Source organism: Schistocerca americana, chromosome X (genome assembly GCF_021461395.2).
Source record: "Schistocerca americana isolate TAMUIC-IGC-003095 chromosome X, iqSchAmer2.1, whole genome shotgun sequence".
Lineage (NCBI taxonomy): Eukaryota > Metazoa > Arthropoda > Insecta > Orthoptera > Acrididae > Schistocerca > Schistocerca americana.
The window spans coordinates 823,484,827-823,512,228 of record NC_060130.1 but is presented as its reverse complement, the minus strand read 5'-3'; the positions used below and the strand labels follow the sequence as shown (position 1 = coordinate 823,512,228).

Sequence of the window (27,402 nt, the reverse complement as noted above, 5' to 3'; positions counted from 1 at the left end):
CTGTGGAGTGTAAAGCCAGAAATGTTTTAGAAGAAGGAAAGTTCATGTACTCCTTGTGGACTACTGAAGAAAAATCCTTCTTTTACTTGTTGATTATGCAAATGAACGGATTTCTGTGGTATCAGTGTTTTTCCTAGCTTGTCCAATCACTATCTTACAACTGTGGTACTTAATCAGCAATCAAAACTCATTAAGATTAAAGTTATTTTCATTTTCCAATTCATCTATTAGACAGAAAATGTTGCTGACTTTTCAGACAGTGTCGTCCAGGGAGAACTTGTACACACACACACACACACACACACACACACACACACACACACACACAGGCCCACGCCCACAATGCCTTTGCAGAAACAGTCATCTTCTTCCCTGTGTGCAGCTGATACAGTCCCCTTGTCTTTCTTCAAACAATTCGGAATACAGAAATCCAGTTTTCTGCTGCCACATGTGTAATACCTTCAGAGCTGTAAATTACATATTTAGATTTTTCCAAGGTTTTTAATAGTTTAATTTTTAAATTCAGTGCATGTTTTTTTAAGTAGATTTGTGCAGTCTGTAGCACAGTTATCATTTCTTTTGAATGGTTAGCTACACAGCTCAGTTCAACAACAGTCGCCATTGGAGGCAGGTCAGAAATGTATCAAGTTATGTAGTTAGCTTTCTTTCTGCACATTTATAGTTAATTCTTAAGTCAGTAGCACAAAGATGGATAGGATGTGTGCACAGTGTGTTGTGAAAGCAGGAGGATCTGGACACAGTTCACAAACAGTTAAAGATGCTTTTGGCTGTGGCCAGCCGTCTTCAGGCTGCTTCCTCAGTGTGTAGTAGTAGTAGTAGTAGTAGTAGTGGAGAATCTGGCACATCGCATAGGCACCTCAGGTGTCACTCGTTTCACCCACGGGCTGTGCTGCTGTGGCACCTTCCAGTGCAGTCAATTCAGTGGGTCTGCACTTATCACAGGATGAGCGGTGGGTGATACTGCATTTGCAGTGCTCAAGACAGAGAGTCAGTGTCAGCAGAGTCCATGCAGGCACACCGAGGGTGGAGTTTCGACGAACGGCATTGAAAAATTTACGATAACCAACATTTGAAGCTGACTGGAGAATGATTCTACTGCCACCAGCATGAGTTTTGCTTAGGGGCCATGGAGATAAGGTAAATTAGCTCTTGTACAGAGGAATATGGACAGTCATTTTTCCACGGTTCTATTTGTGAATGAAACAAGAAAGGAAATGACTGATAGTAGTACAAGGCAGCTTCCATCACACACTATACAATGGATGCAGAGTATGTATGTAGATGTAGAATCCACATATTGAGCGATGAGGACTGTAAATTTGCAGCCCATTTATCTAGGGAAAAGGTGGAGAAATGTGTAGTAAAAATATAAAATAAAGTTCAGATCTATTGAATCCAGTAGTTTCTACTGAGATCAGCAATTGGAAGCGTATGCTTGTGGACTTCTACTACAGAAGTAGTCATTTATCATTATCACAATTTTTAGATTCCCACTCAGAAACTTGTGAATATTCTTAGAAATTTTGAGTCAATATCATGACAACTAGCAGATAAAAGAAAGCAGATGATAGTCTGTGGAGATTTTAATATTAATTTTCCAAAAGATTCAGATAAAAGAAGCAATTCAGACATGCCACTTAACGCTTACAACATGAATTAAGTTGTTAATTTTCCCACCAGAATAAAAACAAGTAGAGTAATTAATGGAACAGACAACAGACAGTTTCAAGGCAGCGTGGAAGGAAGCTAACCAGAGGGATGTGTATAATGTGACGTATATCAGTTTCAAATTTAATGTATAGATGGGTTTCTATCAATCCCTAACAGCTGTTTTCCCAAAGGAACAAGAAAGTTCAATCCTGATAACACATTAAAAAGCTCAGGATTATAAAAGGAATCAAAATGTAATTTGCAAGTAAATGGAAGTGATTATGGTATGGATCTGATCAACAGAAAAGTAGGACTGATTTCGTATTACAATAAAATGACTAAAATCGCTGTGCAATGACTGAAATAAATAATTCAGATAGTAAAGTTAAATCTGTATGGGCAGTAGTTATAAGAAGAACCAGGAAATCAGTTCAGGAATGTGAGTAGTTAGTTATTAAAGAAAACCGCCAAATATGTGAAATACAATTATTAAGGGGAAATGTTCAGACAAACTGAAAATGGAATTGTCAGACCCCATTACAAGGAAGGCAATAAGACAGATATTAGTACTTACCAACCAGTTTCAGTACTTAGAAGTTGGGAAGGAACCGTGGATAACAGAAGAAATACTTCAGTTTATTGATAAAAGGAAAGTACAGAAATGTTCAGGTAAATTCAGGAGTGCTGAAGTACAAGTCACTGAGGAATGAAATAAATAGGAAATACAGGGAAGCTAAGAATAAATGGCTGCATGAAAAATGTGAAAAAAATTGAAAAAGAAATGATTGTCTGAAGGATTGACTCAGCATATATGAAAGTCAAAACAACCTTCAGCGAAATTAAAAGCAAAGGTAGTACTATTAAGAGTGCAACGAGAATTCCACTGGAAATTTCAGAGGAGGGATTGCGTAGATGGAAAGAGTACATTGAAGGCCTCTATGAGGGGGAAGATTTGTCTTATGTGATAGAAGAAGAAACAAACGTCAACAGGAAGAGATAGGGGATCCAGCATTAGAATCAGAATTTAAAAGAGCTTTGGAAGACTTAAGGTTAAATAAGACAGAAGGGATAGATAACATTCTATCAGAATTTCTAGAATCATTGGAAGAAATGGCAACAGAACGACTATTCACTTTGGTATAAAATGTGTGAGTCTGGCAGTATACTATCTGACTTTTGGAAAATATCATCCACACAATTCCAAAAACTGCAAGAACTGACAAGGGAGAGAATTATCGCACAATCAGCTTAATGGCTCATGCGTCCAAGAATAATGTACAGAAGAATGGAAAGGAAAATGGTGGATGTGTTAGATGATGATCGGTTTGACTTTAGGAAACGTAAAGGCATCAGAGAGGCAATTCTGATATTGTGGTTGAAGCAAGACTAAAGAAAAATCAAGACATGTTCATAGGATTTGTTGACCTGGAAAAAGCGTTTGAGAATGTCAAATGGTACAAGATGTTCGAAATTCTGAGGAAAATGGGGTAAGCTACAGGAAGAGACAGATAATATACAGCATGTACAAGAGCCAGGAGGGAATAATAATAGTTGAAGACCAAGAATGAAGTGCTCAGATTATAAAGGGTGTAAGACTTGGGTGTAGTCTTTCATCCCTATTGTTCCATCTATACATCAAAGAAGCAACAATGGAAACAAAAGAAAAGTTCAGGAGTCAAATTAAAATTCAAGGTGAAAAGATATCAGTGATACGATTCACTGATGACATTGCTATCCTCAGTGAAAGTGAAGAATAATTATATGATGTGCTGAATGGAATGAACAGTCTAATGACAACAGAATATGGATTGAGAGTAAATTGAAGGAAGATAAAAGTAATGAGAGGTAGCAGATATGAGAACAACAAGAAACTTGACATCAGGGTTAATGATCACAAAGTACATGAAGTTAAGGAATTCTGCTACCTAGGACGGAGCAAGGAGGACATCAAAGGGGGACTAGCAATGGCAAAAAGGGCATTCCTGGCCAAGAGAAGGCTGCTAGTATGAAACATAAGCCTTAATTTGAAGAAGAAAGTTGGAATAACTTCTATGCTACTAGATGGAGCTGTAGAGGGTAAAGAGGATGACAGAGATTGGAATACATCCAGCAAATAATTGAGGACATAGGTTGCAAGTTCTACCCTGAGATGAAGAGGTTAGCACAGGACAGGAATTCGTGGTGGGTCCCACCAACTAGTCAAAAGACTGACAACTCAAAAGGGGGAGAAAGGCGTGGTGGGGGCGGGGGGAGGGGGGGGGGAGAGGGAGAGGAAGAGGAAGAGGAAGAGGAAGAGAAAGAGGAGGCGGCAAATAATGTGATTCCTAATAAACCATATTTACATATGATCATCAAAAATCTCTAACATAATGGTGATACAGCTGGCATATAATTACGGATACCATGAACACATGCAGCAAGAACTAGCAGGTCTTCTGTGTATTTTTAATCGGCATAATAGATAAATATTTCACACTTGTTGACTTCCAAGGAAATTTATGATACTTTTCCTTTTTAATAAAAATAGTTATGAAGCTCTTGGTTATTCACTCTGTCCCCACATCATGCAAACACCTACTGAATTTCCTGTGTTTCTCACAGCCCAAGTAGGACCTTTGAGTACTTTGGCAGGTTGATTAATTAATTAATTAATTAGTTAGTTAGTTGCATGTTCCATAGATCATTTAAATGATTCTTTTATCAAAATTATATGGAATAACTCAGTTTACAGGATTTATATACACAGTTAGCATTAACGTTAATGAACACACACAATATTTTTAGTGTTACTCATGCAGCTACACTTAAAAACAAGGAAAAATGTTCAAATGTGTGTGAATTCCTAAGGGACCAAACTGCTGAGGTCATCAGACCCTGGACTTACACACTACATAAACTAAAACTAACTTTCACTAAGAACAATACACACACACACACACACACACACACACACACACACACACACACACACACCGATGCCTGAGGGAGGTCTCGAACCTCCAGTGGGAGGGGCCACGCAATCCGTGACACGGCACTTCTAACTGTGCGGCTACTCCACGCAGCTAAAAATAAGGAAGGGAAACAGAAAGTCATCAGTAGAATAGAAGAAGTTGTCAAGCAGAAAGGATTTTAAGTTAGAATAAAACTTGCTTTGCTACTTGTCAGACATTGGGAAAATGCTAAAAAAAAAAAAAAAAAAAAAAAATTGTTACTGCCTTTTGAACTCCTTTCTGAGCCACTGACAGTTTTAATAATGGGTAATAAGTCATTTTTCCCTCTAGTGTTGTAGGTATGGACATCACTGTCCTCCTCAGATTATGGTGGATTAATTATGATGTATTTCATTAGTGAGTGTAAGTATTGTGATGGTGCAGTTAAAAATCCCTATCTCCTAGAAGAGGTACCTACATATGATGTCTGTGGGTGAACACCATATATTATTCTTACTGCTCACTTTTGTGCAATCAATACTTTCTTTATAAGTGAAGCAATTTTGGTACCAGCCATATTCATTTTCGTTCAGCATTTGTGCTGTGGATTTCTTTGATCCCAGAAGCACATATGATATCTATATTCAGACAATGGAAACTCCAGTTCGGAATATCAACAATGTAGGAAAAGACAGATTGCTACTTCTCGTAAAGACGATGTGTCAAGTTGCAGACAGGCACAATTAAAAGACACTTACACAAAGCTTTTGGCCCCAGACTTCATCAGCAAAAGAGAGACACACACACACACACACACACACACACACACACACACACACAAGCGCGCACACCTCACGCACACACAACCGCCAACTCCAGCATCTCGGGTGTGTGTGAGGTGTGCTTGTCTTTTGATTGTGCCTGTCTGCAACTTTCTGTGTCTTCTATATGGTAAGTAGCAATCAGTCTTCTACATTGTTGATATCTATATTCTTCTGTTGGTCACATTACATTCTCCTCAGAGCACTCCGCCGCTGACACAACTCGTCTCAACAACAAGAAAAGTAGACGAGAATGTAGACAAAAGCTTTCTGTACTGCTGGTAATGGAGCAAAGAGGACAAAAATTTCCTTTGGCAGTTCCCTAAAACTCTGAGTATCAACAGAACACAGAAAACCAACTGTGAATGTGCACAGTGTGTAACAGAATGCCATTTGAACCTGCACACCTTGCGTTTATACCAGAGAGAATTTTCATTCACTGTTGCAAGCCTGCTTGTGTTTGCTATGGTGTAAAGGGGGCTTACCTGGCAATCATAATCATGAATAACACCTTACATATCCAGCATAAAATGCATTTAACACAATCATGCTGTATTCTAGGCCACAGACATAAATATACTGACAAGAGGATAACACAGCTTGCAGTGATGTACTCGAGAAAGAATCCAATGTCTTTCATCTCATATCGACTATTGCTACAAGAAAACTACCAAATAAAGTTGTCTGTGGCACATGTATATTAAATTTACTGCCACTAAAGATGCAAAAACCCTTCAAAATTCTGAATACTTACCTGACATAATCAGTCTGTCATTTATAATACTTATGTTATTAGGAGTCGTATCCAATGTACACAATATTGTGAAATCTCTGTGTATCTTCAGCAGGCACAGATGTGAGTTAAGCACCTCTTAACTTCTTTTACTTCCTAACTACTACCTAACTGAATGAGTCTATCTGAAATTAGTTTCAATGAGCAAAAGTTAATCCTCTGAATAACATACACATTAGTGCAGGCGAACGCTGTTTATAGGTTCGATTGGCAAGCAGTTGAATATGAATTACACTCTTGGTGCCCATGTATGATATTGGTTCATTCACTGAAAACATTACTGTTGGTTTAACAATGAGCAAAGACAGCACCGCCTTAGGCAGACAGGCAATTCTTTATGCTAGGTGAATGTCGATGATAGATAACAACAAGGTCTGAATCTCAGTCCAAGAGAAAGCCAAGAGTGCAGTGTCACTGTCAATATATACACACGAGAATGGACTGTAAACTTCGACTGGTTGCAAGAAGTAAGGCCATGGTGGTCTGTGCAAAACAAAAAGTAATGCAAAATGAATTTAGAGTTTGCATCATCAGATTATGACAATGTGAAGATCCAGCATTGCACAAGACAGAAGAAGGGAAATATTGGATGTAAAACACTCAAGCCAGTATTGTCAAGAAAAATAACAAGGAAAAGGTGTCCTTGGTATCTTTTAAGGCTGCATGACCAAATCCTCTTATTTAAACCCACTTCTTCTTCTTCTTTGCCTCTTTCTGTTTTTCTTTGTGGTTGACAATGTTAGTGACAGTCGGTGGCTGGATACCCTTCCTGATAATGCTGCCACTCGCCCTTGGACAGAATTTGTCTACCCTATTGGTCTGCATGGAGAGTAAATCTCATATTCAAGTGTGAGAGTGTTTTGTAAATGTTTGCTTATTGCATATCTGAGGGTGGAAGCTGGGTATTTACCTAGATGGATGTGGGGGAACTGCCTAAAAACCACATCCAGGCTGATCGGCTCAGCTAAAACCCAGAAGCATCACATTAACAAACTGGGTTTTCCAAACAGGTCATGTTTAAAACCACATGAATTCAAATAAAACTCTATTTGACTTGACAAGGATTAAAAACAGAGACGGTTTTGTTTTGGATACAGATGCACAATGTGCCATTGAGTGAAATTATCACCAGAACAATTCAAAGTAGGATCCTCCTATCACACTGGTGGAAGAAAAACTTAGCATACTTGTTATTTTAAAGTAATCCACTCTCACTCAACTTCACTGTATGTTGCACTTAATCTTTCCATTACCCAATTAAACATGCAGAATAGTGGAAGAGATTAAACCAGTAGAACAAAAAAGAGAAGATGAAAACATGCCATTAGCTCAAGTGCCTATATTTGCTGAGTATGTACAGATTACAGGACAGAGGGTTCAAAAGAATATTACTCCTTTTTAAATATGAATTTTAGATTATTGTGTTCCTGTGCTCAGACTCCACTTACAGTATGCAAACTTGTACACACAATATGCTTTTTATGCAGTGCTTCAAATAGTCCATGATAAATTAACAAAAACTTTACTTTCCTGCTTGTGTGCTCCCATCACCATATTATAACAGTCCATCCGAAGCTATGACACTACTCACTGAACAAGCACTGCCTCATCCAACTTAAAATATTTCTTATAATTCGGTTAAATAATTTTATATAGTAAGGAAAGTTCTGGCAGAAGGTAAATACTTTAGGAGTAAGGGAGACCACTCACTGAATAGCAGAAGCTGAGTCATTGACATACATACACAAAAGAGAACGCAAACTTGCTAGCTTGTGGAATTAATGGTTTTTATAGATACCCTCCTTCTTTCACTGGATCTAATCTCAGATACATTTACAAATTCTGGATTCGACTTGTATATTTAGTTCAGTATTTACATCAGTACTTCCCCTGACTCCTCACAGCCCTTCATTGCATTTCAATTCTACATTCTCAGAGTAACTTTCTTCCACCTTCATTTCTTTGCTGCTTGCTCAGTGTGCAGATTGAATAACATTGGGGATAGGCAACAGCCCAGTCTCACTCCATTCTCAGAATAGTGCTTTCTGTTTCATGTTCTTCAATTCTTATAACTGCAGTATGATTTCTGTAAAAGCTCACTCCCTGTATTTTATACCTGTTCCCTTCAGAATTTCAAAGACTGTATTCCAGTCAACACTGTCAAAACTTCCTCTGAATCTACAAATGCTATGAATATAGATTTGCTTTTCTTCACTCTATTTTCTGAGATAAGTCATAGTATGAGTTCTATCTCATGCATTCCTGCATTTCTGTGTAACACAAACTGACCTTCCCCAAGGTCAGCTTCTGCTAGTATTTCCATTCTTTTGTGAATAATTAATTTGTATCAGTATTTCCCAACAATGACTTAGTAAATTGGTGGCTCTGTAATATTCACACCTGTCAGTGTCTGCATTATTTGGAATTGTTATAATGAAATTTGCTTTGGTGTCTGGGGATATTTTGCCAGTCTTATTTATCTTACACATCAATTGGATTGATTTTGTCATAACACGTTCTCCCAAGGGTCTCAGTAATTGTAAAAGAATGTCATCTACGCCAGGGACCTTGTTTCAACTTACGTCTTTCTGTGTTCTGTCAGATTCATCTTGCAGTATTATATCTTCCCTATCTCGTCCTCATTTGCTTACTATTCCCTTTCTGTAATAATGTCTTGAAGTTTGTTTTCCTCATGTAGTCTCTGTATATATTCCTTCAACCTTTCAGCCTTTCCTTTCTGGCTGAGTACTTATTTGCCATCTGAGGTCTTAATACTCATACAGGCACTTATCTTTACTTCAAAGGCCTCTTTCCTAACTTTCCTACAGGTGGCATTTATCTTTCCTGCTGTCATGCGTGCTTCTACAGCACTGAATGTCTCCTCTAGCCATTGTTGCTTTTCCATTTTGCACTTTCTGTCAGTCTTATTTTTTAGACGTCTGTATTCCTTCATTTGCTGTATTTTAATATTTTCTCGTTTCATCTTTTAGATCCAATATCCCATGTGTTATCCAAGGATCTCTACTAGGCCTTGTCTTTCTGCAAATTTGATCTCCTGCTGTCTTCACTATTTTATCTCTCATACCTACCCATCTGTCTTCTTTTGTATGCCTTTCCTGTCTTCTAGTCAGTTGTTGCTTAATGCTCCCCTTGAAAATTTCAGCAAACTTAGCTTCTTTAAATTTTTCCAGATCTCAAATACTTGATTTCTTACCTTTCTGCAAGTTCTTCAGTTGTAGTCTGCAGTTCATAACCAGTAGATCATGATCAAAGACCACATCTGTCCCTAGATATGTTTTTCATCTTAAAATCTGTTTTCAGAATCTCTGTCTTGTCATTATCTAATCTATCTGAAAACTCCTGGAATTTCCAGATCTCTTCCACATACAGAATTTTCTTCCACAATTCTTAAACCAAATGTTAACAATTACTGGTTTATGCTAGCTCCAAAATTCTACCAGGTGACTTCCTCTTTCATTCTTTTCCTTCAGTCCATGTTCTCATACTATTTTTCTTCCTCTTCCATTTAGTTAAATCTGTGTGCCAGACTAGAACTCAAATCTGGGACCTTTGCCTCTCACAGTTTTAATCTCCCAGGAAGATTAAATACTTCGTACAGATTTCTTTGATTCATGGTTATTAGAATGGTCTTAGCCAATGTTTGCAGTAAGTAGATTTATGTACAATTTACTGTACATAGAATTAATTGAATATAATGTAAATAAGTAGCATTAGAAGTTACTGTTGGTAAAAAGTTAACATAAAATATATTTATGCATTAGTGTACTTTAGATAGTTATAGTGTAACATGGTCTAGGATAGAATATAGAGTAATTTGGTTTAAAAATATGTTAGATAATGTCAGTTTTGTAGTGGATGCACTACTTTATTTTATTCAGTAAAGATTCAAACAGTTACCATGTTAATTTTACATACAATATTTCTTGTGGTATTCAACATTAGTGTGGTTAAGCTAGTGGTAGTGTAGCACAGCCTAGCATAGAATGTAGAGGAACTTAGTTTAAAAATGTGTTAGACAATGTCAGTTTTGTAATGGATGCATTATTTTATTCAGTACAGGTTTGACCGTTATCATGTTAATTTTGCATGCAATGTTTCTTGTGGTAGTCAAGAATGTGACTTCTTTTCATCTCCTAGAGCAACTAAGGATTATGGAATGAATATTGTGTTCAAAGATTATGAATTACCTCGAAGAGAATGGTCTATTGACACACAGTCAACACGGATTAAGAAAACATTGTTCTTGTGAAACACAACTAGCTCTTTACGCACACGAAGTGTTGAGAGCTGTTGATAAGGGGTTTCAAATTGATTCTGTATTTCTAGATTTCCAGAAGGCTTTTGACTCTGTACCACACAAGCGGCTTGTAGTGAATATATGTGCGTATGGACATCGTATCATCTGGATTCACAATTTCCTATCAGAGAGGTCACAGTTCGTAGTAATTGATGGAAAGTCATTGAGTAAAACAGAAGTGATTTCTGGCGTTCTCCAAGGTAGTGTTATAGGCTCTCTGCTGTTCCTTATCCATATAAATGATTTAGTAGACAATCTGAGCTGTGATCTTAGGTTGCTTGCAGATGATGCTGTGATTTATTGTCTAATTAAGTCGTCAGAAGATCAAAGCAAACTGCAAAATGATTTAGAAACGGTATGTGTATGGTGCGGAAATTGAAAAGTGTGAGGTCATCCACATGAGTGCTGAAAGAAATATGTTAAACTTCAGTTACATGAAAAATCAGTCAAATGTAAAGGCTGCAAATTCAACGAAATACTTAGGAATTACAATTACAAAAACTTGAATTGGAAAGAACACACAGAAAATTTTGTGGGAAAGGCAAAGCAAACACTGCATTTTTTTGACAGAAAATTCAGAAACTCCTCGGTGTAGCAAAGCAGCTTAAATCACTTAATAAAGGCAAGGCCTCCGGTCCAGATTTTACACCATTCAGGTTCCTTTCAGAGTATGCCGATACAATAGCTCCATATTTAGCAAGTATATAAAACCGCTCTTTCACAGAAAGATCTGCACCTACAGACTGAAAAACTGCTCATGTCACACCAATACCCAAAAAGGGTAATAGGAGTAATCCACTTAATTACAGGTCTATATCGCTAACATCGACTCACAGTAGGGTTTTGGAACATATACAGTGTTCAAACATTATGAATTACCTTTAAGAAAATGATTTATTGACACACAGTAAGCACGGATTCAGAGTTTTAGATTTACAGAAGGCTTTCGACAACGTGCCTCACAAGCGTCTTCTAACCAAACTGTGTGCCTGTGGAATATCGCCTCAGTTGTGCAACTGGATTCTTGATTTCCTGTCACAAAGGTCACAGTTCCTAGTGACAGATGGAAAGTTATTGAGTAAAACAAAATTAATGTTCAGCATTCCCCAAGGAACTGTTATAGGCCCTCTATTATTCCTGATCTACATTAACGAAATAGGAGACAATCTGAGTAGCCCTCTTAGATTGTTTGCAGATGATGCTGTCATTTATTGTCTTGTAAAGTCATTAGACAACAAAAACGAATTGCAAAATGATATAGATAAGATATCTGTATGGTGCAAAAAGTAGCAATGGACCCTGAATAAAGAAAAGTGTGAAGTTATTCACTTGAGTACAAAAAAAAAATCTGCTAAATTTTGATTACGCGATAAGTCACACAAACCTGAAGGCTATAAATTCAACTAAATACTTACGGATTACAATTACAAATAACCTAAATTGGAATGAGCACATAGATAAAGTTGTGGGTAGAGCAAATCAAAGACTGCGATTCATTGGCAGAACATTTAAAAGGTGCAACAGGTCTACTAAAGAGATTGCTTACACCATGCTTCTCTGCACTATTCTGGAGTAATGCTGTGTGGTGTGGGATCCATATCAGGTGGGACTGACGGGGACATCGAAAAAGTTCAAAGAAGGGCAGCTCGTTTTGTATTATCACGAAATAGGTGAGAGAGTGCCACAGAAATAATACATGAACTGGAGTAGCAATCATTAAAACAAAGCTGTTTTTTGTTGCGATGGGATCTTCTCATTAAATTTCAGTCACCAGTTTTCTCCTCCTCCGATTGTGAAAACAGTCTATTGGCACGAGAGAAATGATCATCACAAGAAAATAAGAGAAATCAGGGCTTGAACAGAAAAATTTAAGTACTAGTTTTTCCTGTGCACCGTTAAAGAGAGGAACAGTAGAGAGACAGCTTGAAGGTGGTTCATTGAACCCTCTGCCAGGCACTTTATTGTGAATAGCAGAGTAATCACGTAGATGTAGATGAAAATGTAACAGATGTAATAAAGAGACTGCCTACACTACCCTTGTTCATCGTCTTTTGGAGCACTGGTGTGTGGTTTGGGATCCTTACCAGATGGGATTAATGGAGCACACTGAGAAAGTTAAAAAAAAAAGGCAGTGTGTTTTGTATTATCGCAAAATAGGGGTTATTGTGTCACTGACATGATACAGGATTTGGGGTGGACATAATTAAAACATAGGTATTTTTCCTTGTGGTGGAATCTTTCCATCGCTTACTTTCTCCTCCGAATGCGAAAATATTTTGCTGATGCCAACCTACAGTTTACAGTGCTTAAATCTGACAAATTTGAATTTGCATTTCCTGCTATATCATAGTTTCACTGGAGGTCGCGATTGGCATTCTTGAAAGCCATAGGCATCTAGTAAACAGTCAGAACTTCAAAATGGCCAAGATGTCACGGACAAGAGCCACAGTTATCGAAAGTCTTCACACTGGTGTTTGCCTACTAAAATAGTTCCTTCAGGTACCTGAGATCGACTGTTTATGATATTGTGACCAAGTATAATGCTTCGGAGAAGTCTGGGGAAGGTTCTGCTAACCCGGCCAGGTAACCTCATTCGAGGAAATGCATGTCACGAACTGCGGCAGTCATAGAAAAGGCTCAGGCCCTGATTTCAGATGATCTAGGGCAATTGCTGAGGAAATAAATGTAAGTATGTCAGCGAGCGAACAATGTGTCAGATGGCAGAGGAGGACCTCATATGAGCCATTTAGTCCAAAACTGGCCCTCGGATAACGTTGATGTGTTCTAGTCAAAGGAGTTCTGGCCCCCCGAATAGCCTGGATTTTGAACCGCCTCAATTACTATATTTGAAGCGTAGTCCAAAGAGTGAGGCACCCTAATGTTACATTTCTACACACCGCTATTGAAGCCGCATTCTTGAATATGGACAACGTTGTTTTAAAAAGTGACTTCAGGACAAGATTGGAGGAGGTCATTGTGGCTGAAAGGGGTTACATTGAGTTATATTACTCTTGAAAGATACCACTACTTACATGTAAAAGGATTTTCATATTCATTTATATTTTGTTTTAATAAATTTGCTTTTAAGAAAACGTTTCATTTGTCCGGGCTTAAGTGCTTGTATATAGGGAGAAATGATCATCATAATAAAATGAGGGAAATCAGAGCTCACACGGAAAGGTATAGGTGTTTGTTCAATCCACGCACTTTTAGAGACTGGAATAATAGAGAATTATTGTGAAGGTGGTTTGTTGAACCCTCTGCCATGCACTTAAGTGTGATTTGCAGAATATCCGTGTAGATGTAGATGTAGTTGCAGATGTAAAACCTCTATTATGGTAGTAATGCCTTCTTTCATGTTCTGCTTTGGATAATTTATACCACTGTTATTCAATGTAAACTAGACAACATTAAGGCTTTTGTCCATAAACAGTAGTCTGTTAGCTGCAAATTGCTTGTGAGGCATGTACATAATTTTTCTTCATGACTTGCTATGTTAATACTATGCCCCCAGACAATGGGGCTGATCATAGGAATAAATGGAGTGAAATTATTTGAAAATATTTATAAATAAATATAATAAAATAATAATAATAATAATAATAATAATAATTATAAATATTGCCACAAAATGATGAATCGAAATAGTGAATGCAGTAACATGGATGATCAAACAGATGATATTAAATCAAAATTAATATAAAAAATAATTAAAATTACATGCACAAAGTTTCCAAATGAAAAAAAAAAGTTTATGTAAAACTTAATTAGATGATTAAAATGACATGACAAATGGATAGAAATTAAAAAAAAAAAACTGTGTTTAAACCAATATTGAATAAAAATAATGATCAAAGTCATTTCAATAACTAATTAAAAACAAAACAAATTGAAGCATCTAAGTAGGTTCAAACCTATGATTTTCTGCGTGCCGTGCTTGTATACTAACCACTACACAGTGGCACCACTACACAAACATCCATTGACTTTAAGGCTCTAGAACATACATTCAGAATTATGAATTTATTTTTTGTTGATTACTCACAAACAAGGGCCCACTAGGATGAATGGCTGGTGGGTGAAATACCTGGGACCCTAAGCTATATCACCGCATATATGGTTTCAAAAACTCGACCCCACTACCTGGGTCCTCTCCTTGTGAGTGGCAGGTTGGCAAGGTGGCTGCATGTGTACTGAGACGAAAATGAGTTCTAGCAAATGAAAACGAGTTCTAGGCAGAAGCTCACTGTTACAATGTCAATCAACATAAACCAAGTAGAAAGATATTTTTTGGCTAACAGATTCATTACATTACCTGAATTAGAGGTGGCTGTGGAACTTTGCAAGCCATACTATGCTGCATTGTCTGCAGGTACCTTAAGCTGGGAAAGATGTCTCATTAAGTAACCTAAACTCCCATATTGTGTGAATATTAGCCTGAATCTCATGCTACGCCTTGGCCACAATCCTTAGGGCTTCATGTCAAGGTTTCAGACTGTGGCTAATAGGCTTCCTAATTGGTAGACATAATAATAGTCACTCCAGTGGATAATCATCTGACTCGCTCTCATGTGATTTTCACCTGTTTGGGGAGATGCCAGGAAATGGCATAAATATGCCCTGGAGAGAATGTGCATAACCCCAGAAACATACTTCCAGAAGAACCTAACAAAAAGTCCATCACTGACTGAAAGGTGCATAGAGCGCAAGGCCGTTCAGTTGAGATGATGGACCAGAGTTTAGTTTTACTCTATATGTTGTAGTACATTTTTAATCAATGTGGTTTCCATCTCCCACAGCTGGATGAAAATTCGCTATATGACAGTAGAAAGCATTATGAATTTCATCACAGACTGTCCTGTATTGGGAAGAGTATACTATTTTCGGTTTCCTTCTATTAGCAGCTGATTGAGACCAGACGATTTTTATCTTTGAAAACACCATTGCAGTCATTCCAAATAGAGAAATGATGAACGGAGAACCATCAAGAGGTACACTGAATTCAGTTTTCTTTTGATTTTATTTATACGGACAAAATAGAATGGAGAAATGAAGAATGATGTTTGTTGTGAATGGTTCTGCCAGACAATATTGCTTCTGTGTGATGGTGGCATTTGCATGGTCATCACCTTCTGTCACTTTTAAATATAAAGCAGAAAGCCACAAAAAATGTATGCACATACTTCTTACAACTGTGCAACCCAACACTTTACATTTTAGGTTTGGAATCATTTTCCGGCATGAATGTACTGACAAGTAAAATGAGAATGAAAAAAAAAAAAAAAAAAATTAATTCAGCACCTTCATTACTTGACGAACTACTTTGTTAACAGTGCATATGATAATCAGAGACCGATGTATTATAGTTTCCAATTTATTGGTATTGTTTTCAACTTCAAATTATTGCTTTGGTAATTGATAAAGAGTATGTCATTGCTCAATAACCTTGTTCAACCAGTTGTTTCCTTCCATATTTATCATGGAAACTGCTAGCCGCGGTGAAAGATATTGGAACTTTGTCATTCTATACTGCTGTGCAAGACTTACGGACGAGGGTAAATTTTGCATAATGTGTCTGTTATAACCTTTAATCACTAATAAATTGTGTGGATATACAAACGTAGAAACAATAGCTGGTTGCATGCTACCAATTCCGTATCGGTCATTCGACTGCCGTGCCGTGACATGCGGCCGGCGCCGTTCGTAGCTAGGTGGCGCTCCCGCGCTCAGCCGAGTTGCGGAGCGCCTCTATCGCCGTTTGTGTGTACTGACGTGGCGGCACTCTTAAATGTCGTGGCACTGTCACAACACTTTTCCCGCCTTGAAAAAAAAAACACTCACTTCCTTGGAGACACGGACAGTGCGGAGACATCCATGGCCTCTTGGGAGGCCCCAAGAAGTTCCCGCGGAGAAACACGAGAGTACGGTCGAAAATGTCCAGGACGGAAGCCCGTGCGTGGAACGTGCCTCCTGGACGAGATGATGGGTGAAAACTCCGGAGCAGCATCCATAGGTGTCGTGGACCTGGGGGTGTGCTCCTGCGAGATGGGTCCCGGAGAAGGCGGCGTCGCGACTGGGGCCGGTTCCGGCGGACTCGGAAGCGGTAGCGACGTCGGCTGCAGCAACACGAACGGGAGATCGGCAGCAGCGACAGGACTGGCTTCTCGGGCTGGTGGAGGCGAAGGAAGGGGCGGTGGCACCTGCGTGGCCACCACTCGTGGGTGCATCTGGTCGTAATGGCGAACAACCATGCCGTCGTCCGTACGTATTTCACAAAGCCTTGACCACCCCTGGAATCCATTTAGGGCGAGATCCATACCCTCGTGCCCACATGTCGGCGCCCACCGAGTATTTTCCCGCACGAGGGGACACAGTACAAGGCCTGACACGGTGAAGCAGGTGCAGTAGAGTGCGCGGTTGGCGGCCATGCAAGAGTTCAGCAGGGCTGCGATCACCCAGAGGCGTGAAGCGATAAGAACTCAGAAAATGCAACAGAGCGTCACCTGTGGAAAAATCACTAAGGAATTTTTTCATCTGGCTTTTGAAAGTGCGGAAAAGGCGCTCGGCCTCCCCATTTGATTGCGGGTAGATGGGCGGTGCTGTAACATGATGAATCCCGTGTCCAGTACAAAAATCACGGAAGGCCTGCGAAGAGAACTGAGGGCCATTGTCCATGATGATCGTGGATGGAAGACCTTCTTGCGCAAAGATTTTGGACAAAGCCAGTGTCATCACCGCAGTGGTAGGCGACGGACATCGAACAACAAATGGAAACTTCGAGAAGGCATCAATCAACAGCAGCCAATAAGTGCCGAGGAAGGGGCCGGCAAAGTCAGTGTGCACCCGTTCCCATGGCTGCGCCAGGTCAGGCCACCGAGAGGCCATTGTACAGGGTGCAGCCAGTTGTTGAGCACACTGACCACACGCAGCGACCATGTGGGCGATGTCCGAATCAATACCGGGCCAATAAACGTGCCTGCGGGCCAGGGACTTAGTCCGAGAAATCCCCCAATGGCCTTCATGCAACAGTTTGAGAACAACATCTACGCGAAGAGAGGCTGGCACCACGACCCGTGGAGCTGCGCCACCCGTGGCCAGAACAACAACACCATCACGAACAGACAGACGAAGGCACAAGGCATGGTAGTTGCGAAGGGGATCTGATGCGCGGCCCTTGGTCCTGTCCGGCCAACCCCGTTGAATAAAACCGATCACCTGACGCAGGACCGGGTCCCGCGCAGTAGCCAACGCGACCTGCGAACCTGTAAGCGGAAAACCCTCGACTGCACGCCGTTCTGCCTCATCAATGTGGAAACAGAGTAGTTCATCTCGATCGAAAACCGGGTCGGGGCCCATCGGCAAACGCGACAACGCGTCAGCGTTGGCATGCTGGGCCGTGGGGCGATAGCGAATCTCATAGTGAAAACGAGACAAGTACAAGGCCCAACGTTGCAGGCGGTGAGCTGCCTTATCCGGAAGCGACGCCGATGGGCTGAGCAGAGAGACCAGCGGCTTGTGGTCGGTGATGAGGTGAAACTTAGAACCATACAAAAAAACGCTGAACTTTTTTAGAGTATAAATGATAGCGAGCGCCTCCTTTTCGATTTGAGAATAACGCCGTTGCGCATCGTTGAGGGTCTTGGAAGCATAGCCGATGGGTCGTTCTGACCCATCCTCATACCGATGGGCGAGAACAGCCCCTAGGCCATACTGGGACGCGTCAGTTGCCAGAACCAAGTGCTGACCCGGACAGAATGTGGCAAGGCAAGGCGCTGACTGCAAATGAGCCTTCAGGCGGACAAAAGCCTGCTCACACTCGTCGAACCAACAGAAAGGAACATTTTTGCGTAACCGCTGATGCAGAGGATGAGCCACCGCCGCCGCAGATGGAATGAATTTGTGATAATAAGCAATCTTGCCTAGAAACGCCTGAAGTTCTTTTACCGTAGACGGCCGGGGTAGAGCAGTAATGCCCGCAACATGCTGACGTAGAGGACGTATACCCTCACGGGACAAGTGGAAACCAAGATACACAATGGAGGGTCGGAAGAACTGTGACTTGTCCAGATTGCACTTCAACCCAGCCGAATGCAGAACCCGAAACAGTGAACGCAAATTGCGAAGGTGCTCCTCAGTGGAGGCCCCCGTGACAACAATGTCCTCCAGATAGTTTATGCAGCCGGGAACGGAAGCCGTGAGGTGTTCCAAAAACCGCTGAAAAATGGCCGGCGCGCTAGCGACGCCAAACGGTAACCGCTGGTACTGATACAACCCACAAGGAGTGTTGATGACGAGAAATTCCTTGGAAGACGCATCCAACGGCAACTGATGGTACGCCTCCGATAAGTCAAGTTTGGAAAAGAACTGGCCCCCAGCGAGCTTGGTAAATAACTCCTCAGGATGGGGAAGAGGATAAGTGTCAATGAGGCTCTGAGCGTTGACAATGGCTTTAAAATCACCACACAATCACAGACTCCCCTTTGGTTTAGAAACCACCACGATTGGCGATGCCCATTCGCTGGAGGTAACAGGAAGGAGAATCCCTGAAGCTGTTAACCTGTCTATCTCAGCGTTGACAGGTGCACGCAACGCCACAGGAATAGGGCGTGCCCGGAAAAACTTAGGGCGAGCTGTAGGTTTAAGAGTAATGTGGGCTTCAAAATCCTTGGCACGACCCAGACCAGCAGAGAACACGGACGAGAATTCAGAACACAATCCATCCAGCTGTTGATACGGAATATCCTCAGATATGAGGTACACATCATCATCAATGGAGAACCCAAACAACTGGAAAGCATCATACCCGAACAGGTTTTCAGTGCCCGCATGATCCACCACATAATATGTGAGGGGCCGAACAACAGACTTGTAGGCAGTGGAAGCATCAAACTGGGCAACGATAGGAATTTTCTGTTTATTATAAGTTCTCAGATTTCGCTTAACTGGAGACAAGGGAGGGGAGCCCAACTCCAAATACGTGCGAGAATTAATGAGAGTTACTGCAGAGCCAGTGTCCACTTACATGTGAATGTCTTTATCCAGAACACGAACAGTAACAAACAACTTATTTGTTTGAGAAACCACACAGTTAACATCCATGTCCGATGCCTCGTCCTCGTCGACAGGAACTTTAGGGGACTGACACACAGAAGCAATGAGGCCTTTTTTCTTACATGAATTACACATGGCCCAACGTTTTGGACACGCGGCCCTGTCATGCTGTATGAAACAACGTGGACAAGAAGAAAGTGCGGAACGAACCTGCTTCTGTGGTTGCTGTTTTCGCTGCGAGCGTGGCGGCCCAACGTGACGTTGTTGACGTGAGTGAACCGCCGCCACATCGTCGGTCCCCTGGGAAACAGGCAAATTGTCTGTGTCGAAAGTGGTCTGTATAGCGCCTACATCACACCATGAGTCTATTTGCGCACCAGCAGCGTGAGACACTTCAAAAGATTGAGCGATGCTTAGAATTTCCAACAGCGATGGGTTGGGCAGTTGTAAGGCACGTTGCCGAACTTCTTTATCAGGAGCAAGCCGTAGAATAGCATCCCTAACCATTGAATCAGCATAAGACTCATGATGAGTGTCCGTGACAAACTGACATTTCCTACTCAGACCGTGTAGTTCCGCCGCCCAAGCCCGGTAAGATTGATGGGGCTGTTTACGACACCGGTAGAACGCCACGCGGGCGGCAACGACGTGGGTGTTTTTTCGGTAATAGTTAGACAATAAGTCACACATTTCTTGGAAGGACAGAGAGGCAGGTTCCCGCAGCGGGGCTAACTGAGATAGCAGCTGATAGATCCGTGGGGAAATCCAAGATAGAAATAACGACTTACACATAGGAGCGTCTGCAATGCCGAAAGCCAAGAAGTGTTGCCGCAAACGCTTCTCATAATCCTCCCAGTCTTCAGCAGCCCCGTCGTAAGGAGGGAACGGAGGCAGAGAAGAGGAAGACAGACGATGAGTAAGTGACGTCGACAACGCCTGAATAGCAGCTGTCGGCTGTGTTTGCTGTTCAATGAGCGCTTGCATAAGCTGTTCCATGTCTGCCTCAACACAAACACACAAATCCACAACGAAGGAACAAAAATATCCGACCTCGTCGCCAAAAAGTGTTATAACCTTTAATCACTAATAAATTGCGTGGATATACAAACGTAGAAACAATAGCTGGTTACATGCTACCAATTCCGTATCAGTCATTCGACTGCCGTGCCGTGACATGCGGCCAGCGCCGTTCGTAGCTAGGTGGCGCTCCCGCGCTCAGCCGAGTTGCGGAGCGCCTCTATCGCCGTTTGCGCGTACTGACGTGGCGGCACTCTTAAATGTCATGGCACTGTCACAACAGTGTCACTGCCAAGTAATGCAGCTCGATAAAACTTGGACAATAAATAAAAAGAACTGCTTCAGTAGGGTACTGAAGGTAACTAGAAGAAATGCACTTTGAGAAAAGCGGAAATGACACTTTTATTCTAAGACAGTAATTAAACTGAAGTCACCACAGTTTATGGTGGTTTCATGGACCTTACAAAAGTCAGGACATGGTTCATAATAGGGTGTACGATCACTGTGGACAGCAATGCATGCTCTGTAATGTGTTCTCATGCAGTCCATAAGGTTGGTGATGAGTTGTTGTGGTAGGGCATTCCATTCCTCCACCAGCGTGGATGACAACAGGTGGACGGTCGTTGGTGGATGGGGACATGATGCAAAGTGTCTCTCCACTGTACCCCACACTTGCTTGATAGAGTTTAAATTTGGGGAACAGAGAGGCCAGGCCATTCACTGAATATCCTCTCATTCCAAGAGCTGCTCCACCTGTGCTGTTCAATGCAGTTGCCTGTTGTCATCCATAAAAGTGAAGTCAGGACTGAATGCACCCCCGAAAAGTCACATGTGGAGAAGGAATACAGTGTCACTGTGACATTAACCAGTCAGTGTACCATGTTCAGAGCGTTGGAGGTCAGTACATCCATGTAATTTTATGCCTATCCACACTGTAATACTTGGACCACCAAAACATTTGTGTTTGACAGTGTTCGTGGGTGCATTACGTTTTCCCACCTCTTGCTGTATGAGAGTACATCCAGTATCACTACCCAGACTGAATCTGCTCTCATCCGAGAAGAGAATGCGACCACACTTCTCATTAGTTCAGTCCCTATACTCTTGGCTCACCATCGCAACAGTGCTACCCTTGTGTGTTTGTCGATGAATTACACTGTACTGGTCAGTGGCCAAAGGGACCACCCTCATGCAGTTGTTATATGGCTGTGGAGTGTGAGATTGTGTAACTTGCTGTCCTATTAAATGTTGTTGAAATTGTACCTGCTGTTTGACATGGGTCCTGTCTTTCCTGATGTACAATGTAACAGTCATCTCATGCTATAGTTGACCATGGTCAATCACCATCTCTCCTTTGGGAAACAGTGCCTGTGGTTCGGAATGCCCCTCTCTCTTTGCTTGCATGTGAAACATGCTGGTAGCAATACCAGACTCCCAGGCTAAACTCATCACACTTCACTCTTCTACTAGTTTCCCGACGATTCTTTTCAATTTGAAGTCATCCAAATGTTGTCTCTGGGCCATGTTGTAATGAAAAACACCACCACAGTGCACAGTAACTGCTTGCTGATTGACACACAGTGTTTTCCCGTTCCTTCAACTGCTTTGTGTCGTGGGGCCAGCCCCATTTGGTGCTATAGTCATGCTGATCTCAAGCTGTGTTAAGTCCAAGTTTCTGTGCATGACTGGGAGACCTCTGGCAAATGCTCCTGCATTTTCACTCATTTCCACCAAGTAGTTAATATATTATGTTACTTTGTCTCATCCTGAAGATTTGCAGAGCAGTGTATATACCAAAAGAATCAATTTAAACCATGTTAAGAACCAGGTGTATGTCATATCTTGGCAGTGAAGTGCAAAGGGCATTTGCAAAGTAATTGTTGTTGTTATAATTATCATCATCATCATCATCATTGTGTGTGTGTGTGTGGGGGGGGGGGGGGTGCACTGGAGAGGGGGAGCAGGGGTGGGGAGTGGGGAGGCACACGTTCACGATTTTTGAACAGTGAGCTTCTATTTCCATGATTGAGGACGCACCCCTGTAGTTAATCTATTTTGTAGCACAGTGATCATCTAATTATAATTTGTCACATGGCATGTAGGTTTATTGTGCAGTGTGTTTCATTCTTTTTTGTTTGAAAAGTTTGCTTGTAAATCTAAACTTGTTGTTGTACACGTGTGATTATGGTTAATTTCTTATTTTCAGTTCATTCTGGATGTGAGATTAGATTATCGCATCAGTTGTTTACTCTCAATTTTTAAAAGGGAGTTTGATGAAACTGAACGGTCACCTGACACTAACATGCCCATTGGACAAAAAAGCATTGATTTGGAGAGAATAGGAATGCAAGCTGAAGGAATCTTTGGCAGCAGGTATGTAACTCTGTTTTGGTAGCCTGAATAATGTTTAAGACTCAATTAAACTACATCAACTGACATTAAGACCAATATCAAAAACTTGTGTAGTGTAGAGCAAATGAATGGAATAATCCATTTTTGGCCACATTAGTTGAGGTGGTGCAGTAATGAAGTAACTGTACTAATTTCCAAGAGGAGTGGAATTGAAATCTCCACCCAGCTATCCAGAGTCATGTTTTTCATGGTTTCCCTAAATCAGGGGCAGCCAAGAATTTCGCTCGTAGCCCGTACCCAGGAATGTGTGCCAAAGTACTCAGCCTAGCTTCACTCTTCCCCCACCACCGCGCCACGCTGCCAGAATGTGAAATGAGGGAAGAGGGGAAAACTGCAAATACACTGCAATCAAACAGCAGTGCTGTTGCACTGCTTAAGACCTGATTTTATATTTCACATTTCTGAACAACATAAGTCATAAACAAAACAAATTTTCAGTATTATTTAATTATTTTTGCCATGCTGAAAACTAATATAATTTTTATCTGGTACAAACTGCCAGCATACAGACAGGTGCAGACAATTTCACAGAGTTTTATACTCTAGCTGCCACTTAATCGTGACTCATTTAGCTTCATAACACAAAAAAGGTCTTTCACACAATATGTTGATTGAAATATTGTAGCACTTTTGTAACCTCATTATGAGGACATGGAAACTCTGCCTGTAGAAAGCAATGTAGATTTGTCATAACTGGAATTACTGTGCAGTCAGTCAGCTACATCTGCACGCGCACAGGGGGGGCTTTCAACTGCAATGGCAAACAGCCTCAAAAATGGCTCAGAAACATATGTAAAATTGACGATATCCTCAAAATCATTATAAAACTATCCTTGTTATTCTTTCCAGGCCATAATGAATTCTTCAAACTTCTAACTTTTTTTAATGCCAGTGAGCGGAGGGAACTGTGCTATCTTTGTCTGAATGTGTCCCTTCTACAATGCTATTTTCTGTTTACTGTGCCCCCATCAAATCAGAAAGACATTACCTTGCAATGTCTTACTATGGGCAGTGTGGAGCCAAGTCCACTTAAAATACGAAGTCTTCACTCAATTCTGGAAGTTTTAATTTCTGTTCCTGCACTTCTTTTTCCTTCATAAATTCAACAGTAGCAAGTTTTAAATGGAAAAGTCATTCCAGGCATGCCCCTTGGCTTAACATATGTACTTTATAGTGACATATAAAGTCTCTATACTCTTCTTTCAATTCCCTTGAAAACTGTTGCAACTGACAATGGACTAATGCATATGACTTGCGAAATTTTACTATTCGTACTACCAAAAATTTCTTCACATGCTTCAGGCCTGAAGATTTAGTACAAAGTGCTTTTTTATGTACAAAACAGTGAATCCCATTTGTCGATCTTTGAAATTTTCTGCTCTGTCATTGTCAACTAAATCTTTAAATTCTTATGCTAAATCTTATGTGAATTGAGAATTCTGATCCTTCTCCCATCATTCCCATTCATTTTGAAGGATTCTGACAATAGATCACTAGACTGCCTCCTTTGTGCAAACAAGTACTGGACCATCGAACGTCCTCAAAATGACGAACAAACAGTGGAGGTTAAACAGTGCTGACAGCATGATTCTTCCAAACAAGAGATTTGTGCCAACCGAAAAATGTCACACCACGATGCTAAATGAAATGTCGTGCCGCTCTGGGTGCTTTCGAGAAAGTCTGACCGAAGCTGAGTGAAAGACCAGGCTCGGCCCACCCGTAGCTGGCACGTACCGTACATGTGAAGGTCGGCATGCCACGGTCGGCCCTGCCCTAAATAATGTCAGGTGAATGCCGGGCTACAGCTGATTTCCTTCTCAAATCTTCCTCAATTTTGTGTTTGTCCTCCGTCTCTAATGATGTCAGTGGTAGCGGTATATAAAACTTAAACAGCCCTTCACTTCTGACTCTTTTTTTGTCTGAGGCCCCAGTGTGTGAAAAGGGGAACTTAACACACTGAACACACTAGCAGTCAGAAGCAGCAATTTTCTGCAAAATAGCACGAATTTTATTGGAGGATAAATGTGGTTATTTTGAAGGAAAGTAAATGTTTGTACATATTTATCAGCCAGTATTTTCATTTATATTCTGCAGTGTTGACATATTGCCAACGTATTATATGCTTTGCCTATTCTTCAACTCTTTTGTGCCAAAATAATAACTGGTTTTTTTATAGAATAGCCCTTTCGTCATTGGGGTTTAACTTCAAAAAATATTTTACCTTCAGTTACTGCCCACACTTAAAAACATACTCACACCATGCAGAATGCAGCATAAGAAGTCACAGTATTCCACATACCTAATAATATACATTGGTTTTCACCAATGATATTGTGTAAAGAAATGAGTATTTGTTACACGGTAAACAATCGGAACCTTTTCACATATACTCTGGGCATTCAGTAAGTAATACAACACATTTTTTCTCGGCCAGTTTCAGTTGAAAAAAATTCAGAGTATGTCGTGGGACGTCGAGGAAAATAGTTCCGATAGGTGGCGGCACTATACATAGCCTTCAAAATGGTGTCTGCAACGGAGGTGTGTTCCGAGCAGAGATGAAATTGAGTTTCTTTTGCCGAAAAGTGGAGAACCGCAGATATTCGTAGGAGTGGGGCGAGGCATCTGTCACCGTCGCAACGAGGTCGTGCAAACCTGTCCGATCTCCCACGTGCTGGTCGGCTGCGTGCAGCTATAATTCCTGCAATTTTGGAACGTACAGACACTCTCATTTGAGGTGATTGACTGATCACAATCAAACGCCTCACTGTACAGCTGAATGTCTTCTTTTGGTAGTGCTGACACAGTCGTCCACTAGTTGAGGTACTCAGAGGTGTGTGCCCGCTGCGTTCCTCACCACCTAGCAGAAGACCCTAAAGAGCAACGCAATTGCTTGTGCAGTACGAGGCTGATTGTGACAATTTTTTGTCGAACATTGTCACAGGTGATGACATGTGGGTTCATCGATTCGAATCGGAAACGACACGACAATCCGTGGAGTGGTGCCACACCGACCCACCTCTGAAGAAAATGTTCAAAGCTGCACCCTCGGCCGGTAAAGTCATGGTCGTGGTATTCTGGGACTCTGAAGGGGTCATTTTGTTTGGTGTACTCCCTCATTGTCCAACAGTGAACTCTGAAATGTATTGTGCTGACCACAGGAAATTGAAATAATGACTTTACTGTGTTTATTGCCACAAAAATGCAAACGAAGTACTCCTTCCCCACGACAATATAAGGCCTCGCATCAGTCTGCGCACGCGAGAGGAGCGCACAGGACTTCCTCGAATTGTTCTTCCTCGTCCACCCTACAGCTCCGATCTCATTTCTTCTGACTTCTATCTGTTAGACCCGATGAAGGGTGCGCTCTGCGAGAAGCGGTATGTGGGTGACGGGGAGATTATTGACGCAGCAAGGCGTCGACTCCAATGTCGACCAGTAAATTGTTACTGTGCGGGCATATGGGCCCTCCTAGTGAGGTGCATAATACCATCACATTATATGGAGATTATGTTGAAAAACGGGGTTTTATAGCCAAAAGAGTGGGGAATAATATGGTGTATTGGAATCCTGAATAAAATCAACCTGCTTTCAGAAAAAAAAAGTGTTGCATTTCATATTGAATGCCCCTTGTAGGGACAAACCGAATGATGAACTTTTCTGTAATGCCATCAGATTAGTTGAAAACAGTACTGTCATCTAGCGCATATCGATGTTTACTTTGTAAATTTTGACAAATAGCTGGAGGATGCTAATACGCAACTGCGCATGACAAGACATTATAATATAGACCACTTTTGCTTCATTTTTGCCAGTGGTCATTGTATTTATTGTGCACGTGTAATGTTCCATTCCTTTAGCTAATGACGTCAGTGAGTGCGGTCAGTGTCTCTGAAGATGTTTCCGGCCAGTTCGTGATGGGGTTCGTGCTCCCCCAAGTTTTCTCTCTACGTGTTAATATCGTGCACCAAACTGTATTGTTCCATCGTATCACTTCCAAATGCTAGTATGGGAAGGTGTTGTTACTTCCCTTATCTCATTTATATGCAAAATGTGTACTTTTTATGAATTTAGTAAATCATCTGCTGCCGTGACGCTCCACCGACACATACAATCCCAGTAATGACTAATGACTTCATTCTCAGACGATATTTGTTGTGTCCGTTAATATAACAAGCTGGAAGAATGCTCTAGAACACATGTAACACATGTAACACTATAGAATGATTAAGACATAAAAATATCAACTTACAATGTATACAGTATTAAGCATGCATAACCTTTTATCCTTGAGCGTGTATGCAGTCCCTCTCTATTCCACTAGTACTGGATTACAATATTCACTAGCGTTCAGAGTAGCAATAGCTAAGATCGGCATAATCTGAGAGCAAC

At 41.1% G+C, this 27,402-nt stretch overlaps 1 protein-coding gene across 1 annotated transcript in view; it reads left to right on the top strand.

Moving 5' to 3' along the window:
* The window catches only part of LOC124554726 (inositol 1,4,5-trisphosphate receptor), a 348,395-nt gene that overhangs the window by 154,858 nt on the left and 166,135 nt on the right, over positions 1-27,402 (top strand). The window contains exon 19 of the mRNA XM_047128370.1: positions 22,808-22,974. Within this exon, the coding sequence (XP_046984326.1) occupies positions 22,808-22,974 (167 nt within the window). The remainder of the gene's footprint in view (positions 1-22,807; positions 22,975-27,402) is intronic.